General features: G+C 45.2%; 1 protein-coding gene across 1 annotated transcript in view; it reads left to right on the top strand.

Annotated features, from left to right (window-relative positions):
• Positions 1–20,417, top strand: part of LOC126234981 (uncharacterized) — a 551,742-nt gene that overhangs the window by 13,979 nt on the left and 517,346 nt on the right. The window contains exon 2 of the mRNA XM_049943720.1: positions 4,921–5,232. Within this exon, the coding sequence (XP_049799677.1) occupies positions 4,921–5,232 (312 nt within the window). The remainder of the gene's footprint in view (positions 1–4,920; positions 5,233–20,417) is intronic.

The following is a 20,417-nucleotide window of genomic DNA, read 5'->3' on the forward strand; positions in this document are numbered from 1 at the left end:
TGCTAATCTTCATCCCATAGTCCTTACATTTCTGATCTAGCTCTGAAATATTACTTTGCAAACTTTCAATCGAATCTGCCATCACAACTAAGTCATCCGCATATGCGAGACTGCTTATTTTGTGTTCACATATCTTGATCTCACCCTGCCAGTCTATTGCTTTCAACATATGATCCATAAATAATATGAACAACAGTGGAGACAGGTTGCAGCCTTGTCTTACCCCTGAAACTACTCTGAACCATGAACTCAATTTACCGTCAACTCTAACTGCTGCCTGACTATCTATGTAAAGACCTTTAATTTCTTGCAAAACTTTGCCTCCTATTCCATAATCTCGTAGAACAGACAATAACTTTCTCCTAGGAACCCGGTCCATGCCTTTTCTAGATCTATAAAGCGTAGATACAATTCCCTGTTCCACTCGTAACACTTCTCCATTATTTGCCGTAAGCTAAAGATCTGGTCCTGACAACCTCTAAGAGGCCTAAACCCACACTGATTTTCATCCAATTTGTCCTCAACTATTACTCGCACTTTCCTTTCAACAATACCTGAGAAGATTTTACCTACAACGCTGATTAAAGAGATACCTCTGTAGCTGTACCAACCTTTTCTGTTTCCATGTTTAAAGATTGGTGTGATAACTGCTTTCGTCCAGTCTGATGGAACCTGTCCCGACTCCCAGGCCATTTCAATTATCCTGTGTAGCCATTAAAGACCAGACATTCCACTGTATTTGATGAGTTCCGACTTAATTTCATCCACCCCAGCCGCTTTATTGCACTGCAGTCTAGTTAAAATTTTCTCCACTTCCTCAAATGTGATCCTATTTTCATCATCATTCCTATCCCATCGTACATCGAAGTCTGAAACATTACTGATCGTATTTTCACCTACATTGAGCAACTCTTCAAAATATTCCCTCCATCTTCCCAAGGCATCAACAGGATTCACCAGCAGTTTTCCTGACCTGTCCAAAATACTTGTCATTTCCTTCTTACCTCCCTTTCGAAGACTGCTAATTACACACCAGAATGGTTTTCCAGCAGCTTGACCCAAAGTCTCCAACCTGTTTACAAAGTCTTCCCAAGATTCCTTCTTGGATGCCGCAATTATCTGTTTGGCTTTGTTTCTTTCTTCAACATAACTTTCTCTGTCTACCTGAGTTCTAGTATGTAGCTATTTTTGATACGCCTTCTTTTTCCTTTTACAGGCTGCCTTGACTGTGTCATTACACCAAGCTGTTTGCTTCATCCTACCTTTACACGCTACTGTTCCAAGACATTCTTTAGCCACTTCTAGTACTGTGTCCCTGTACCTTGTCCATTCCTTTTCCAATGACTGTAATTGACTACATTCAACTAACTGGTACCTTTCTGAGATCACTGTTATGTACTTGTGCCTGATTTCCTTATCCTGAAGTTTCTCCGCTCTTATCCTCCTACATATGGATCTGACCTGCTGCACTTTCGGCCTCACAATACCAATTTCACTGCAGATTAAATAGTGATCAGTGTCATCAAAGAATCCCCTGAATACTCGTGTGTCCCTCACAGACTTGCTGAATTCCTGATCTGTTATTATATAGTCAATGACAGATCTGGTTCCCCTGCCTTCCCAAGTATACCGGTGAATGTTCTTATGTTTAAAAAAGGAGTTTGTGATTACTAAGCCCATACTGGCACAGAAATTCAAGAGTTGTTTCCCGTTCCTGTTGGCCTCCATATCCTCTCCAATTTTACCCATAACCTTTTCATACCCTGCTGTTCGATTTCCAATCCTGGCATTAAAATCACCCATGAGCAGAAGCAACGAAAAAAATCAATTATTTTGTGTTATTTTCTTCAAAATTTCTGCGGTATTTTAAAAATGTATAATGAGTCACCTGGCCTATTATTACATTTCTTTATTTTAGGTCTCGATTTTAGCAACTTTTCCAGGCAACTAATAGCTCACCACCATGTGCGGCAGTAAATACACCCCTCATGTACTTCGATTCACTTCGTAGAGAGCTCTTACGTGGCAAAATAACTGAAACTACGATGTCAAACATAGAAATTTCATAACTGCAGATGGATCTCTCCATTTTTCAACAGAAAATCCAGTTCATACGTAAAGTTACTAGTTGTACAACATCCTCCCATCATAGCTGTCTTCCATGTACCCACCGCCAAAAGCGTAGTGTAGCTACACTTTTTTCGCAGCATCGTTTCGAACGCGAAACCCCCAAAGTCGAGTGTCGCCATGTTAGCGCTATTAAACGATCTCCTTCCTACAGGCAAAAGGGGCATCGAGCGTAATTTGTGACTAGATTGAGGAGTTTTTGGTAGGGCGGATGTTGCAAGTTATCTTGGATGGAGAGTCATTGACAGAAGTAGAAGTAACTTCGGGTGTGCCGCTGGGAACAGTATTGGAGTCCTTGCTGTTCATATCGTACATTAATGACCTTTCGGACAAAATAATAATCTCAGAGTTTTCGCAGACGATGCAGTTATCAATAATGAAGTACTGTCTGAAAGAAGCAGCGAGAACATTCAGCGGCTCTTGATAAGATTTCAAACTGGTGCAAGGATTGGAGATTCTGAACATATACAGAGAATGGCAGTGCGAATGGACGCAGGGTTGTTTGGTCCGTCACAGAGGTGCTGAAGAAACAGAACTGGCGGACGCTTGAACATAGACGTAAACTATTCCACGAAAACCTACTTAGGAAGTTTGTAGAAACGGCTTCAAAAGATGACTGCAGGAATATACTGTTGTTGTTGTGGTCTTCAGTCCTGAGACTGGTTTGATGCGGCTCTCCATGCTCCTCTATCCTGTGCAAGCTTCTTCATCCCCCAGTACCTACTGCAGCCTACATCCTTCTGAATCTGCTTAGTGTATTCATCTCTTGGTCTCCCTCTACAATTTTTACCTTCCACGCTGCCCTCCATAACTAAATTGGTGATCCCTTGATGCCTCAGAACATGTCCTACCAACCGATCCCTTCTTCTGGTCAAGCTGTGCCACAAACTCCTCTTCTCCCCAATTCTATTCAATACCTCCTCATTAGTTATGTGATCTACCCATCTAATCTTCAGCATTCTTCTGTAGCACCACATTTCGAAAGCTTCTATTCTCTTCTTGTCCAAACTATTTATCGTCCATGTTTCACTTCCATACATGGCTACACTCCATACAAATACTTTCAGAAACGATTTCCTGACACTTAAATCTATACTTGATGTTAACAAATTTCTCTTCTTCAGAAACGCTTTCCTTGCCATTGCCAGTCTACATTTTATATCCTCTCTACTTCGACCATCATCAGTTATTTTGCTCCCCAAATAGCAAAAATCCTTTACTACTTTAAGCGTCTCATTTCCTAATCTAATTCCCTCAGCATCACCCGACTTAATTCGACTACATTCCATTATCCTTGTTTTGCTTTTGTTGATGTTCATCTTATACCCTCGTTTCATGAGACTGTCCATTCCGTTCAACTGCTCTTCAACCCCTTTGCTGTCTCTGACAGAATTACAATGTCATCGGCGAACCTCAAAGTTTTTATTTCTTCTCCATGGATTTTAATACCTACTCCGAACTTTTCTTTTGTTTCCTTTACTGCTTGTTCAATATTCTGATTGAATAGCATTGGGGAGAGGCTACAACCCTGTCTCACGCCCTTCCCAACCACTTCTACCCTTTCATGTCCCTCGACTCTTATAACAGCGATCTGCTTTCTGTACAAATTGTAAACAGCCTTTCGCTCCCTGTATTTTAGCCCTACCCCCTTCAGAATTTGAAAGAGAGTATTCCAGTCAACTTTGTCAAAAGCTTTCTCTAAGTCTACAATTGCTAGAAACGTAGGTTTGCCTCTGCTTAATGCATTTTCTAAGATAAGTCGTAGGGTCAGTATTGCCTCACGTGTTCCAACACTCCAACACGGAATCCAAACTGATGTTCCCCGAGGTCGGCTTCTACCAGTTTTTCCATTCGTCTGTAAAGAATTCGCGTTAGTATTTTTCAGCTGTGACTTACTAAACTGATAGTTCACATTTCGCCTGTCTCATACATCTTGCTCACCAGATGGTAGAGTTTTGTCAGGACTCGTTCTCCCAAGGCTATCAGTAGTTCTAATGGAACGTTGTCTACTCCCGGGGCCTTGTTTCGACTTAGGTCTTTCAGTGCTCTGTCAAACTCTTCACGCAGTATCATATCTCCTATTTCATCTTCATATACCTCCTCTTCCATTTCCATAATATTGTCCTCAAGTACATCGTTCTTGTATAGACCCTCTATATACTCCTTCCACCTTTCTGCTTTCCCTTCTTTGCTTAGAACTGGGTTTCCATCAAAGCTCTTGATATTCATGCAAGTGGTTCTCTTTTCTCCAGAGGTCTCTTTAAATTTCCTGTAGGCCGTATCTATCTTACCCCTCGTGAGATAAGCCTCTACATCCTTACATTTGTCCTCTAGCCATCCCTGCTTAGGCATTTTGCACTTCCTGTCGATCTCATATATACTACACACACACACACACACACACACACACACACACACACACACACACACACACACTCACTCACACACACACATATATATATATATATATATATATATATATATATATATATATATATATATATATATATATATATATACTACAACCTCTTAAATATCGCCCCTTCTTCCTGCGATCCAAACGTGAATAAAACGGAGAAAGCCCTAATAACTGGTACAATGAGATGCACCCTCTGCCATGCTCTTCATGGCAGTTTGCAGAGTATAGACGTAGATGTAATTGCAGACAACCAATCCTTTTACATTGGCAGTACATAATGGTTTCCGAGCTACGTTTACCAAGTGGATAGCGATCAAGTCCCTCAGTCTTGACGATTCTCGGAGGCCCGGTCAGTAGGCCTGTGACACGACCAGAGCCGGCGGCCTCGCCGCCACGGCAGGCGGTGCTTCGCGCCGCGGCCGCGAGAGGACGCCGCCGTGACGTCACGCCGGCCCTCCAGGCCACGCAGCGGCGAGTGCGTCTGACAGCTGGCACTGCTACTGCCAGTCCAGTCCGCGACTCGCTGGCGGCCCGCGCGCTCCGCAGAACTCCAGCTGCCATGTTAGTGCTGACGTCGACGCCGCGCGTCGTGTCCGGCGTCCGCAAGCAGCGCTCCGCCCCCGGGGGCGGGGGACGCCCGGAGCAGCCCCGCGCCGCTCCCGCTGCCTCCAACCTGCGTCTCGCCGGTGAGTGATTCTGTGCTTTGTTTGTAAACATAGTCCCCCTCCCCCCCTAACGGGGTCGCGACGCTGCACTGCAATAAGTTGCTTCGATAGGTCGAGATGATAAGTGATTTTACTTACGTGTAGAGCCACAGACATACTAAACGTTTTGAGAGATATAACCACCAGTTGACTGTATATAAAAGGTTCTATTCCACAAACTAGATTTGAATCTTTCACCAACTGTCACATAAATTGTTAAGACTTGAGTAACACTCAAGTCATAGTCAAATCACTTATCTTCAGTTATATAAACCAATTTTGTCAAAAGTTAGTGCGATAACATTTGTGTAATGGAGTAATTTAGTGGAAATAGCATGACTTATTCATTTTATACGGTTGTGCAATAAAATAGACGACAAAATCACAGGTTTTAAATTTCGTTACGCTGTGTCTAAGCAGACACTGACATAAACGTAAGTGAAACGATCGACAGTTACGTCCCAGTTTGCACCATGTGACCTGTGGTATGCTATCTCTAACCAAGTTTAAGCATTATTTTTAAAATCCTGTAACACTTGATGATGGCCTTAGTCGAGATTGTGGAATAAAACTTCTTGTACAGTCAAATGACAGGTATACCTTTCAATAAAAAAAAGTCACTTAACTAAGGCAGAGGTGCACAACTTGAAGGTACTCGGTTTCGTGTTCGCCAGAAAATGTAATAATTATTGGAAGACTACTTTCCACCGAAAGGCTATTCTCAAGTCTAACTACACTTACAACAGAGTACAGCTGTGAGCGTATTTTTAAAGGGTTCAAACATAAACATTTTACAACAGCGACGGAATACATGGACCGCATATCGCACATGTTTATGGCGTTTCCTAGGACGATATCTGCCACCATGAATAACTTTGAACATAAAACAGGCATACGCAAAACAAGCAAATACATTAAGAGCCGTAACGGAGCACAACATTAACACGGTGTAAAACACGTTCTAGAAAGCTTTTATAACTGTGCTGAATAGATATGTTGCTTTCATATTCCGTTGCCTCCTGTGATACACTCGTATTTGCTTTTCCAGTGAAATACTTTGTTTTACTTTTTCGTTTAGATTAGATTCAATTTTAGTTTCATAGACCCAAGTATGAGATGATTCTCGTGGGTATGGAACAAGTCAGACAGTATAACAAAAAAAAACATAACATTCGATATAATACTCAGTACCCTGATCATTTGTCAGGACACTGTCAAATCACATCAGTACATTCGAGTGTACTGGAATTGCTAGTGTTGTGTCGATTCCCTAAGGTCTCGACACAATGAGTGGCTAGGTGCACGCGAAACTAACGCAGACGGGCGTAAATTCTGAAACAGGAGACTGGATGAAAACTATAAAGAAAAGAAGAGAGATTTTAATATACTTAACTTTAATGTAGTCTTGTTCTTGTTGAAATACATCTCTTGCATAGTAGTAAGCGATTAGCACAGATACACATGGCGCCTTGCTAGGTAGTAGCGATGGACTAGCTGAAGGCTATTTAATCTGTCTCTCGGCAAATGAGAGGAAGACGTGATACGTCTTGTCGCAAGCTATGTTGTCCGTACAACTGGGGCGAGGTCAAGTCCGTGTCTTGTGACCTGCCCTGTGGTGGCGCTACGTTTGCGAATACACAGTGGCGACACGCGGGTCCGACATGTACTACAGGACCGCGGCCGATTTAAGTTACCACCTAGCAAGTGTGGTGTCTAGCGGTGACACCACATTCCTCCCCCGCAAATCGGCGAACGGTCGTGAGATAAGGCTTCCGCCCGCCGTGGGGAGGACCCCATGTTGACGTATGCGATGAGGTGGGGAGCCTAACAACAGGCGAGGCTGTGCCACCCGCACCCGGCCATTCGGTCCGAGGGGAGCTAGGAAACGCCTGCAAACCTAGTCCAGGGTGCACGTCAACATGAGGTGTATGCGCACGTAATGAGACAGAAGGGTCGACCTCCATGTGGTCGGAGCACCCGACGGGCGAAGACGGCATCTGGTCCGGAGCGGGCAAGAGGTCCATGGCGGAGGACGGCTGGTCACGGGAAGCAAGCGGCGGCGCGTGACCCAGGGAGGCGCGAGGCGGCTGCAGCGAAGCGTCCGCTGCTGGCGGCGCCGGCGGCGGCTGCGGCGGCGCGACGCCATGAGGCAAAATGGAAGGCATCGTCGGTAACACCTGGGGATGAGGCGAGCCAGTAGATGGGTCCCCAGGGCGCTGACCTGACGGCTCCGTCGCTGAAAGCAGACGGGGAGCGGCAGAACCCAGGCGACGACAGAGGCGCAGCTGATTGAGATGCCGACGCACCTCACCAGAGGCCCCCAAAACCAAATACATCGCGCGGCCGAGGCAGCGAAGAATGCGCCCTGCGAGCCAACGCTGTGAACCGCGATAGTTGCGATAATAGACAACGTCGCCAGGAGCAAAAGCAGGAGTCTGCCGCTGCACAGGAACCTGATGTGGCGGATGCAGCAAAGACATCAGAGTTCGATGAGGACGACCATGGAGCAACTCAGCCGGCGAGCGACCATCGCGGGGCTGAGAGCGATATGAGGACAAAAAGAGCAACAAAGCGTCCTCCCGAGAATGCGACTCTTTCAATTTCAACATCTGTGACTTGAAAGTCCGGACCAATCGTTCCGCGGCACCGTTTGACTGAGGCGAAAACGGCGCGGATGTCAGATGTTGAATACCATTGGCCTTGCAGAATGACTGAAATTCTGCGGACATGAATTGTGGGCCATTGTCGGAAACAAGAGTCTGCGGAAGACCTTCAATGCAAAAGATAGCAGACAAGGCTTGGATTGTGGCAGAAGACGTCGTGGAAGACATCCGGACAACAAAAGGAAAATTACTGAAAGCATCGACCACAACCAACCATCGAGCATTCCAGAATGGACCAGCAAAATCGATGTGCAAGCGTTGCCAAGGGGAAGTAGCTTTCGGCCATGCAAAGAATTTCCGCGGCGGTGCGGATTGTTGTTCGGCACACGCCACGCAAGAGGAGCACATATTCGTAATCGCAGCATCGATTCCGAACCAAGAACAGTGCTGTCGAGCAAGTTGTTTCGTTCGCACTATACCCCAATGTCCTTGGTGAAGAAGCTTTAAGACAGAGGACTGCAACGATCGTGGGACCACGACTCGGGATTGATCATTATCGGAACGCAACAACAAAACACCACGTCGTACAAAAAGTCTCTCCTTGTGAGCAAAAAAACGGCGAACCAAAGGATCCTCGATCCGTGACTTTGACAAGGGCCATTGCGTAGCAACAAAACGCAAAACGGGAGCAAGGACAGGGTCAGCAGCTGTGGCTGTAGCTACACGACGAAAATCAATCGGAAACGATGCGACCACGTCATCGGTTTCCGAATCAATGAACATGCAAGCAAGTTCGGAAGAATCGAAGGCTTTATCCTCAGCAACAGGCAAACGGGACAACGCATCAGCGTTTCCGTGCTTAGCAGTGGACCGATACAAGATATCGTAGCGGTACTGCGAGAGAAAAAGTGACCAGCGAATGAATTTCTGCGCTGTACGTGGAGGTACAGGCTTGTTCGGATGAAAAAGCGATGTCAACGGTTTGTGGTCCGTGATGATGGTAAAGTGACGACCATACAAGAAATCGTGAAACTTTGTTACACCAAACACAAGAGCCAAAGCTTCCTTCTCTATTTGTGAATAATTTCTTTGCGCAGATGAGAGCAATTTGGACGCAAAGGCAATAGGGCGATCATGCGAGCCATCTTTGTGCGCAAGCACAGCACCGATCCCGAAATCCGATGCATCTACCATCAACAAAAGGGGTTTTCGGGGATCGAATGGCGTAAGGCAAGTATTTGAAAGTAACGCCGATTTCAACTGGCGAAAGGCGCGTTCGCATTCCGTCGTCCAGACGAACGGAACACCTTTACGGCGTAAGCGATGAAGCGGAGCTGAAATGGAAGAAGCATTGCGCACAAACTTTGAATAATAATTTACCTTACCCAGCACACTCTGTAGCTGTTTTAAGTTCTGCGGTGACGGCAAGTCCTGAATGGCACGAAGGTGCTCTGGACTCGGATGTATACCTTGGGCATTTATGACATGCCCCAGGTACGGTAAGTCACGAGCAAAAAACACACATTTGTCCTTCCTCAAGCGAAGACCATTCTGACGCAATACCTGAAATAATGTTCGGAGATTGTGCAAATGTTCTGCTTCTGTCCTTCCTGAGATTACAATATCGTCCAGATAGTTCGCAGCCGTAGGGACCGACGCACAAATAGTTTGTAAATATTGCTGAAATAAAGCAGGGGCGGAGGCACACCCGAATGGCAGTCTTTTGAAGCGATACAAGCCAAGATGCGTGTTTACCACTAAGACGCGCTGGGATTCTTCGTCCACAGGTATTTGCAAGTACGCATCTGCTAGGTCCAATTTTGAAAAATATTGTCCCGGGCACAGTTTGTCAAAAAGATCTTCCGGGCGGGGCAAAGGAAAAGTAGCAGTCACAAGTTGTGGATTCACAGTGGCCTTGAAGTCCACACAAAGTCTCAATTTTCCGGAAGGTTTTGGCAAAATTACTAAGGGTGAGGCCCAGAGAGAAGCCTGCACTCGTTCAATTACACCTTGAGATTCTAAATCGGCCAACGTTCTTGCGACCTCATCACGCAATGCGTGGGGAACATTGCGCGCTCTGAAAAATTTCGGTTGCGCGTTGTCTTTCAGTTCCAAATGCGCTTCATAGTTCTTAGCGCAACCAAGGCCCGGTGCAAAATGTCTGCAAATTCTTCACAAAGACTAGAAACACTGGCGGAAGGCACAGTCTGATTCACTGATAGGACCTGATTCACTATAGACAAATTAAACAATTGAAACAAATCTAAACCAAACAAGTTCACGGCACTAGAGGAACGAAGAACAGAAAATGACACAAGTTTTGTCTGTCCCTTGTATGTTGCAATAAGGCTGCACTGTCCTAACACAGGTATATGCTGTCCTGAGTAACTAGTTAACGTAACATTTGCGGCACGCAATGGCGGGGCGCCCAGTTGTTTGTACGTGTCGTGATTGAGCAATGAAACTGCAGCTCCGGTATCGAGCTGGAATGGTATCACTTTTCCTGCAAAGTCTAAGTCCACAAAAAGTTTATTGTCTTGTTGACGACAAGAGCGACTGTCTCGTGCAATTTGAACTGATACAGGTCCAGAAGCACTTGCAACTTTACGGGATTTCCGGCGACGTCGACGCACACTTTGGGTGGGACGAACACAGTCACTGTTAGCTAAAGAGTCACTGGACGGGCGGGAATGAACTACATTAATGTCCATGGGCGAAGGTCCACGAGCCTGATTGTCCTGGGTTCGATTCCGGCGCGAAGCAAAGGGCCTGGAATTTGTGTGATTGTCCGATCTTAACTTTTTCTGGCAAACACTTTGTACATGTCCTTTCTTTTGACAGTAAAAGCAAATAGCTTGGCGTGACGGGCAATTTTCACGCGAATGTCTAGTTGCACACCGCGGGCAAGATTTCACTGCATTTGCTTGCTTACGCGGCGCACGTGGTTGCAAGCTAGGCGGCCGCAGCGAAGTCGGGCGCGAGGGCCGCGTAGCGTCCCGTGCAGCGGGCCGGGCGGGCCGATTAATGTGACACACTGCTGGCGAAGTTTCAAAGGATGCCTGAGCAAAGTCAAGTGTGTCTTGCCTGTCCAATATGTCTATCACTTGTTGCAGGGAGGGATTAACTAGTTTCAAAATCTGTTCCCTTATGCGAACATCAGAAACGTTCTGTGCAATTGCATCACGCACCATAGTATCTGAATATGGGAGGCCACATTCACAGGCAAACGCGCAGTCTCTAGTAAGGCCTTGCAAAGTTGCTACCCACTCCCTATTAGTCTGACCGGCGGTACGTTTTGTACGAAAGAACGTATACCGTTTTGCAACTACATTTACTGTTTCTTTGAAATAGGCATCTAAAGCCGACAAAATTTCCTCGTAGGTCAGAGTTGCTACTTCGCGTCGGGGAAACAATTTCACTATCACACGGTAGGTAGACACACCGACACAAGAAAGCAAAAACGGCTGCCGCTCTTTACCTTGAATTCCATAAGCAGTGAGGTGGAAGTTGAACTGATCGGCCCACTCAGTCCAGCTTTCGGTTGTGGCCTCGAAGGGCCTAAATGGCGGTGCGACAGCGTTGTGTGGCTGCGGTAGCGAAGAAGCGGCTGCCGCCGCATCGGTTTGCAGCGCACGTTGACCCTGGACGAGCTGTCCAAGGGCTTCCAATAACGCCTGCGTCTGCTGATTCTGCAAGCGAAAAAATTCGGACAGTACATCTGGAGATTGCGGCGAAGCCATGACACAAGCAAATTAGAGCAAGTATAACACAAAGACTGCAACGTGGGCGCGGCACCACTCCTCGGCGCCAAAATATTGTTGTGTCGATTCCCTAAGGTCTCGACACAATGAGTGGCTAGGTGCACGCGAAACTAACGCAGACGGGCGTAAATTCTGAAACAGGAGACTGGATGAAAACTATAAAGAAAAGAAGAGAGATTTTAATATACTTAACTTTAATGTAGTCTTGTTCTTGTTGAAATACATCTCTTGCATAGTAGTAAGCGATTAGCACAGATACACATGGCGCCTTGCTAGGTAGTAGCGATGGACTAGCTGAAGGCTATTTAATCTGTCTCTCGGCAAATGAGAGGAAGACGTGATACGTCTTGTCGCAAGCTATGTTGTCCGTACAACTGGGGCGAGGTCAAGTCCGTGTCTTGTGACCTGCCCTGTGGTGGCGCTACGTTTGCGAATACACAGTGGCGACACGCGGGTCCGACATGTACTACAGGACCGCGGCCGATTTAAGTTACCACCTAGCAAGTGTGGTGTCTAGCGGTGACACCACAGCTAGTAGTTACAGAATCAACACACTTCAGAATTAAACATGGTTATGCACTTCTAATAAATTTATCATACACAAAATACCTAATCTTACCTGAGGGAACAAGTGCTGTCAAAACTGAAGTCCTGAATATGAAACCCATTTTATTATTAATAATAATAATAATAATATCTGCGTAAGTGTGTGATACCTCCATATAAGAATTGGATACAATGTTTCACCATGTAAATAACATGTATTCCGATAATATAACATTTTTGTAACCTTCTTGTGATATGGCTTCGCAACCTCAATGAATTTTTTGTAACATTTCTTTATTCCGTACTTCGTTCGGTAAAAACGGAATTCTAATAGGAACACTTTGCTATTCGCCAGTTCGTCTGTCCGCCTGTCAGATTAAGAACCCTCTGTCTCAGGAACGGACAGACGGATCAGGTTGACATTTATCTCTCATACGAAAGTCCACGGTCCCTTCTACGGCGATAGAATGAAACTATACGTCCATTTACGTCGTATATTGTGGTATCTTGCAATTAAAGATATCGATAAGTCAAAAATCCACGTATGGAACGCAATGGGCACCTTCAATACACAATTTCTCTCTCTTATGAATTCTGTAATTTATTGCCGCAGCGTAGCATTAAATGTTGGTAACGCCGAACACTATAAAACAGCATGTATCAGGCATCTGCTGACTTACTCCATCGAAAAAATTGAATCTTTGCGGATTTTTAACGTTGACTCAAAAGTGGAATACCAGCTGCCACTGCAACATTTAAAATTTTTCCCAAAAATTTTAACACGGGAACAGATTCGCTCTCTTTTTAACATGCAAATAACCTCTCACTCCCAAAAGATCCGCTACCTGTAACTCACACCCACTAGTCCATCGCTGTAAGGCGCTCATACCCATCCACTCCCACTTGTCCATTCTCATTCACTCATTCAGCCCAATTCATTGTTACCATCTCTTTGTGGCTCTCCAGCGATTACGGTCTCCTGTTTCACAGCCACAGTCTCCTTCGTTCTGTCCTCCTCCTCCTCCCCCTCCTACTACTACTACTACTACTACTACTACTACTACTACTAGTCTCCTCTCACTCTCATTGTCTCCCTCTTGCTCTCTCTTCCTGCTACTGTACCATTCATTCATTCCTTCCCACTGCTGCTATCTCTTCTCACTGTCACTATCTCCCCTCTTCCTCGTTGTCATTGTCATAGACTCTGTCTCTTATCATCACTGGCTGTCACCCACTTCCACATTCTCCTTCTGTTTATTCCTCTCCCCTTCGCACTGTCTCCTTCACTGTTTCCCTAGCACTGTTCTCTCACTGTCAACTGTGTTCCAAAAAAATGATTCAAATGGCTCTGAGCACTATGGGACTTAACTTCTCAGGTCATCAGTCCCCTAGAACTTAGTACTACTTAAACCTAACTAACCTAAGGACATCACACACATCCATGCCCGAGGCAGGATTCGAACATGCGACCGTAGCGGTCGCGCGGTTCCAGACTGTAGCGCCTAGAACCGCTCGGCCACCAAAGCCGGCTCAACTGTGTTCCACTCCCACTGTTTCCCACTCTTTCTCTCACGCTGTCATTGTCTTCTACGCTTTTCCTTTATCACTAACACTGTCTACTAATCTTCCAGCATTTATAATTTTTCCGTCTCCTTCCCACAGCCAATGTGCCCTACTCTCTCAGCCAAACAAGCGCGAATATATTCGCATGCCGAAAGTTTTGGGAAATTTTTTAAAGCTGCTGTGGAAGGTAGAATGACGCAGGTGGCACCCAACTTTCCAGTCTTCTGAAACGGGACACTTTCGGCCTTTTTTGTGCTTTGATGGGAGCATTTTCCCACTGTTTCCCTTCTTTCCCAGCCTCAGCAGGGCATGTCACACATACGAAAAAAAAATTATGGATCAGTAAAATTTTTGACTGTTTACTTATGTAAAATTGGAAATAACACAAAACTAATTTCACACCTCAGACCGGATTTGACGTGCATGTGCATGTGCTTCATTCTATAACATGGGGTTTCCAGAACCCTTCTGTAGATGTCAACCTCCATAGCTGAGCGGTGCCGGCTCAGAGCGTTCGGTCAGAAGACTGGCTGCCCTCTGTAATAAAAAAATAAATATCGGAAGTATATAACAATGAACTTAGAGTGTCATTTGTCGTCCTCCCAGACTAAACGCCGAGAAAAATGACGAGCAACATGGAGAGGGGGAGGGAGGAAAAAGTGTTCATTGCAACAGAATGCCATGTGAGGGGTTTGGGTGGATTCCCGACCTCGTCGGAAATTTTCTTCGCTCGGTGACTGAGCGTTGTCTTCATCCTCATCAACACTCAAATCGCAGAATTAGCGTCAACTTAAAACACTTGCACCAAATGATCTGTCTACCCGACGGGAGACCCTAGCCACAGACATATTTCATTTTATTCCCTTCCGATGATAACTGATACTCTTTACAGCACATTTCTCCGTGCTACGTGACTTTACGAACTACAGTTTCGCCTCACATCAGATTTTACGTCCGTATTTTACTTTTACAGGTAGGGAAATTTTGAACCTCTATATCTCGGTAAGGGATATATATATATATATCAAGAAAATTTTGAAAATTTTTACAAATCGGGAACTTAGGAAAATATTGTAAAAATTTCAACCATGCTGTGCATACCCGTCTTGAGATCCGCCGCTTGGTTTTGGAACGATAAAATGGTGAAGCACCCTTCAATTAGGATTTACCGTAGGCCATAACAAATTCAAAAAAAGAAACAACGATTCTGCTCCATTTGCAGAAACAGAAAAAATGCATAAGATTCATACTTTGACTCTATACTGTGGGATAGTGACAGTAAGACGATCCTTCCGTTGGATATACAAATCGTCCTTAGGGCCAGTAGGGCAAAAGGGGTGCCACCCCACTCAGTGTTGTTGCCAAATTTATTTAAGATGCCGGACCCAAGATGGCGGCCATAGATGTTGCAAAGTCGCAGTGACGTCATGGTGGGAAGTTCAAATTTTGGCGAAAAAGTAGGTCAATTGGGATATCTCCACTAACTTAACTCCACTGCCTCCCCCCCCCCTCCCTCCCCTCCTCCATCTGTAAATTGGTGGGAAAAGGACTGTCTGTGGTGGGGTGGACATAAGCCTTTTTTTATATGCATTGTTTGTTTAAGCAATTAGTTGTCGTAGGCAGTAGCTCCATCCTGTGTGTTTACCATTATGCCTGGCATCCAATTGACCTAGCTCATAACACCACCACCAGAGAGCGCTATCGGTCTTCCCCCCTCTCCCTTTCCATGACGTAATGCAAGATGGCGGTCTAGGGAAAAATGGCGGGAAAAGAATTCAACCAGTGTCTAGCTGCTGGACTCGGAGGACGATCGTAAGCCTTTATTTTGTACACAGTGCGGTATATGGTTTATTTAAACAATTTAGCTGCAAATTCTTACGTACTAAACAGTAGCTCCATCCAGTTTCGTCAACAGCTGGTGGATATTTTCTCTATTAGTCTAGCATCTTTCTCTAACCAGTACAAACCGAGGTATGAGCCCTGGAAAAAAGTCCCACTCTTACGCGCGGCATCTTGGAACATACTAGCCAGCACATGCTATCACTTGCGTAACGGTATGAGAAAAAACCTGATTGTGTGTACCAATAAAATTGTAAAACCGTCGCCTCTGTCTGTTTGAAAACGCTAATCTCCAAAGGTACTAGACGGATTTATATGGCTTTTTCGTTGGTGGCCTCAACGTAGCTTTGGGCAACGTATTTTATCAAAATTGGATCAAAGGGGTCACGGTGGGGTTGGGAATGGGGTGAAGCACTATCGTAGCTCACGACACACAAATACCCAGAATACGTTCATCCAGTATCTGAGAATAACAGCATTTAGCGACCACCAACAAACATTACACGTGAATTCAAACTTTCTCTCGCTAACAACGCCCGCAAGATGATGAAAGGAAAAGGTTTGTCGCTTACTACATTTGTGCTGTTCATGCAGTAATATTGTAGCATCAGGCACGACGTATTAATTTATTATTTTCTTAAAGTCAGGCAACATGGGATAGCTGTATGCACATATACAGATAATGGAAGTATAGTGTGCACAAAGCAAAAGAGCTGTGCATTGGCGGAGCTGTTATTTGAATTCGCGTGATTCATGTGAAAAGATTACGGACGTGATTATGGTCGCACGACGTGAATTTGCAGACTTCAAACGCGTAATGATAGTGTGAGCTATACGCATGGGACAGTCCATTTCGGAAATAGTTAAGACATTCAATATTCTGAGATCAACAGTATCAAGAGTGTGCCGAGGGTACCATATTTCAGGCACTACCTTCGCCACGGAGAACACAATGGCCGATGGCCTTCAGTTAACGGCAGAGAGCAGCGGCGTTTACGTAGAGTTGGCAGTGTTAACAGACCAGCAACACTGCGTGAAATAACCACAGAAATCAATATGGGACGTGCGACGACCTAATCCGTTAGGTCAGAGCGGCATAATACACTACTGGCCATTAAAATTGCTACACCACGAATATGACGCGTTACAGACGCGAATTTTAACCAACAGGAAGAGGATGCTGTGATACGCAAATGATTAGCTTTTCAGAGCGTTCACACAAGGTTGGCGCCGGTGGCGACACCTAGAAAGTGCTGACATGAGGAAAGATTCCAACCGATTTCTCATACACAAACAGCAGTTGACCGGCGTTGCCAGGTGAAACGTTGTTGTGATTCCTCGTGTAAAGAAGAGAAATGCGTACCATCACGTTTCCGACTTTGATAAAGGTCGGAATGTAGCCTATCGTGATTGCGGTTTATCCTATCGCGACATTGCTGCTCGCCTTGGTCGAGATCCAATGACTGTTAGCAGAATATGGAATCGGTGGGTTCAGGAGGATAATACGGAACGCCGTGCTGGATCCCAACGGCCTCGTATCACTAGCAGTCGAGATGACAGGCATCTTATCCGCATGGCTGTAACGGATCGTGCAGCCCCGTCTGGATCCCTGAGTCAACGGATGGGGATATTTCCAAGACAAAACCATCTGCACGAACAGTTCGACGACGTTTGCAGCTGCATGTACTATCAGCTCGGAGACCATGGCAGCGGTTATCCTTGACGCTGCATCACAGACAGGAGCGCCTGCGATGGTGCACTCAATGACGAACCTGGGTGCACGAATGGCAAAACGTCATTTTTTCGGATGAGTCCAGGTTCTGTTTACAGCATCATGATGGTCCCATCCGTGTTTGGCGACATCGCGGTGAACGCACATTGGAAGAGTGTATTCGTCATCGCCATACTGGCGTATCACCTGGCGTGATACTATGGGGTGCCATTAGTTACACGTCTCGGTCACCTCCTGTTCGCATTGACGGCACTTTGAACAGTGGACGTTACATTTCAGATGTGTTACGACACGTGGCACTACCCTTCATTCGATCTCTGCGAAACCCTACATTTCAGCAGGATAATGCACGACCGCATGTTGCAGGTACTGTACGGGCCTTTCTGGATACAGAAAATGTTCGACTGCTGCCCTGGCCAGCGCATTCTCCAGATCCCTCACCAATTGAAAATGTCTGGTCAATGGTGGCCGAGCAACTGGCTCATCACAATACGCCAGTCACTACTCTTGATGAACTGTGGTATCGTGTTGAAGCTGCTTGGGCAGTTGTACCTGTACACGCCATCCAAGCTCTGTTTGACTCAATTCCCAGGCGTATCAAGGCCGTTATTACAGCCAGAGGTGGTTGTTTTGGGTACATATTTCTCAGGATCTATGCACCCAAATTGCGTGTAAATGTAATCACATGTCAGTTCTGGTATAATATATTCGTCCAATGAATACCCGTTTATGATCTGCATTTCTTCATGGTGTAGCAGTTTTAATGGCCAGTGGTGTATGACTTTAATGTGCTATGGCAGTAGACGACCGACGCAAGTGCCATTGCTAAGAGCACGACATCGCCTGCAGCGCTTCTCCTGGATTTGTGACCACGTCGGATGGATTCTAGACGACTGGACAGATGAGTCCCGATTTCAGTTGGTAAGAGCTGATGGGTAGGGTTCGAGCGTGTCGCGCACGTCCCACGAAACCATGACCCAAGTTGTGAACAAGGCAGTGTAAAAGCTCGTGGTGGCTCATAATGGTATGGGCTGTGTGTACACGGAATGGAGTGGCTACTCTGATCCAACTTAACCGATCATTGACTGGAAACGGTCATGTTCGTGTAGCTGGAGACCATTTGTAGTCATTCATGGAGGTCATGTTCCCAAACAACGATGTCACGTCACCTTGCCACAATTGGTGGCGATGGGTTTGAAGAACATTGTGTACAATTAGAGCGAATGATTTGGCCACCCAGATCTCCCGATATCAGTCCCACTGGATATTTATGAGACATAATCGAGAGGTCGTTATCAGGAGAAAGAAAACTGGCGTTCTACGGATCGGAGCGTGGAATGTCAGGTCCCTTAATCGGGCAGGTAGGTTAGAAAATTTGAAAAGGGAAATGGATAGGTTAAAGTTAGATATAGTGGGAATTAGTGAAGTTCGGTGGCAGGAGGAACAAGACTTCTGGTCAGGTGAATACAGGGTTATAAACACAAAGTCAAATAGGGGTAATGCAGGAGTAGGTTTAATAATGAATAGGAAAATAGGAACGCGGGTAAGCTACTACAAACAGCTTAGTGAACGCATTATTGTGGCCAAGATAGATACGAAGCCCACACCTACTACAGTAGTAAAAGTTTATATGCCAACTAGCTCTGCAGATGACGAAGAAATTGAAGAAATGTATGATGAAATAAAAGAAATTATTCAGATAGTGAAGGGAGACGAAAATTTAATAGTTATGGGTGACTGGAATTCGAGTGTAGGAAAAGGGAGAGAAGGAAACGTAGTAGGTGAATGTGGACTGGGGCTAAGAAATGAAAGAGGAAGCCGCCTGGTAGAATTTTGCACAGAGCACAATTTAATCATATCTAACACTTGGTTTAAGAATCATGATAGAAGGTTGTATACATGGAAGAACCCTGGAGATACTAAAAGGTATCAGATTGATTATATAATGGTAAGACAGAGATTTAGGAACCAGGTTTTAAATTGTAAGACATTTCCAGGGGCAGATGTGGACTCTGACCACAATCTATTGGTTATGACCTGTAGATTAAAACTGAAGAAACTGCAAAAAGGTGGGAATTTAAGGAGATGGGACCTGGATAAACTGAAAGAACCAGAGGTTGTACAGAGTTTCAGGGAGAGCATAAGGGAACAATTGACAGGAATGGGGGAAAGAAATACAGTAGAAGAAGAATGGGTAGCTTTGAGGGATGAAGTAGTGAAGGCAGCAGAGGATCAAGTAGGTAAAAAGACGAGGGCTAGTAGAAATCCTTGGGTAACAGAAGAAATATTGAATTTAATTGATGAAAGGAGAAAATATAGAAATGCAGTAAATGAAGCAGGCAAAAAGGAATACAAACTTCTCAAAAATGAGATCGACAGGAAGTGCAAAATGGCTAAGCAGGGATGGCTAGAGGACAAATGTAAGGATGTAGAGGCTTATCTTACTAGGGGTAAGATAGATACTGCCTACAGGAAAATTAAAGAGACCTTTGGAGAGAAAAGAACCACTTGTATGAATATCAAGAGCTCTGATGGCAACCCAGTTCTAAGCAAAGAAGGGAAGGCAGAAAGGTGGAGGGAGTATATAGAGGGTCTGTACAAGGGCGATGTACTTGAGGACAATATTATGGAAATGGAAGAGGATGTAGATGAAGATGAAATGGGAGATACGATACTGCGTGAAGAGTTTGACAGAGCACTGAAAGACCTGAGTCGAAACAAGGCTCCCGGAGTAGACAACATTCCATTGGAACTACTGACGGCCTTGGGAGAGCCAGTCCTGACAAAACTCTACCATCTGGTGAGCAAGATGTATGAAACAGGCGAAATACCCTCAGACTTCAAGAAGAATATAATAATTCCAATCCCAAAGAAAGCAGGTGTTGACAGATATGAGAATTACCGAACAATCAGTTTAATAAGCCACAGCTGCAAAATACTAACACGAATTCTTTACAGACGAATGGAAAAACTAGTAGAAGCCGACCTCGGGGAAGATCAGTTTGGATTCCGTAGAAATACTGGGACACGTGAGGCAATACTGACCTTACGACTTATCTTAGAAGAAAGATTAAGGAAAGGCAAACCTACGTTTCTAGCATTTGTAGACTTAGAGAAAGCTTT

This window comes from Schistocerca nitens, chromosome 2 (assembly GCF_023898315.1).
Source record: "Schistocerca nitens isolate TAMUIC-IGC-003100 chromosome 2, iqSchNite1.1, whole genome shotgun sequence".
Taxonomy (NCBI): Eukaryota; Metazoa; Arthropoda; class Insecta; order Orthoptera; family Acrididae; genus Schistocerca; species Schistocerca nitens.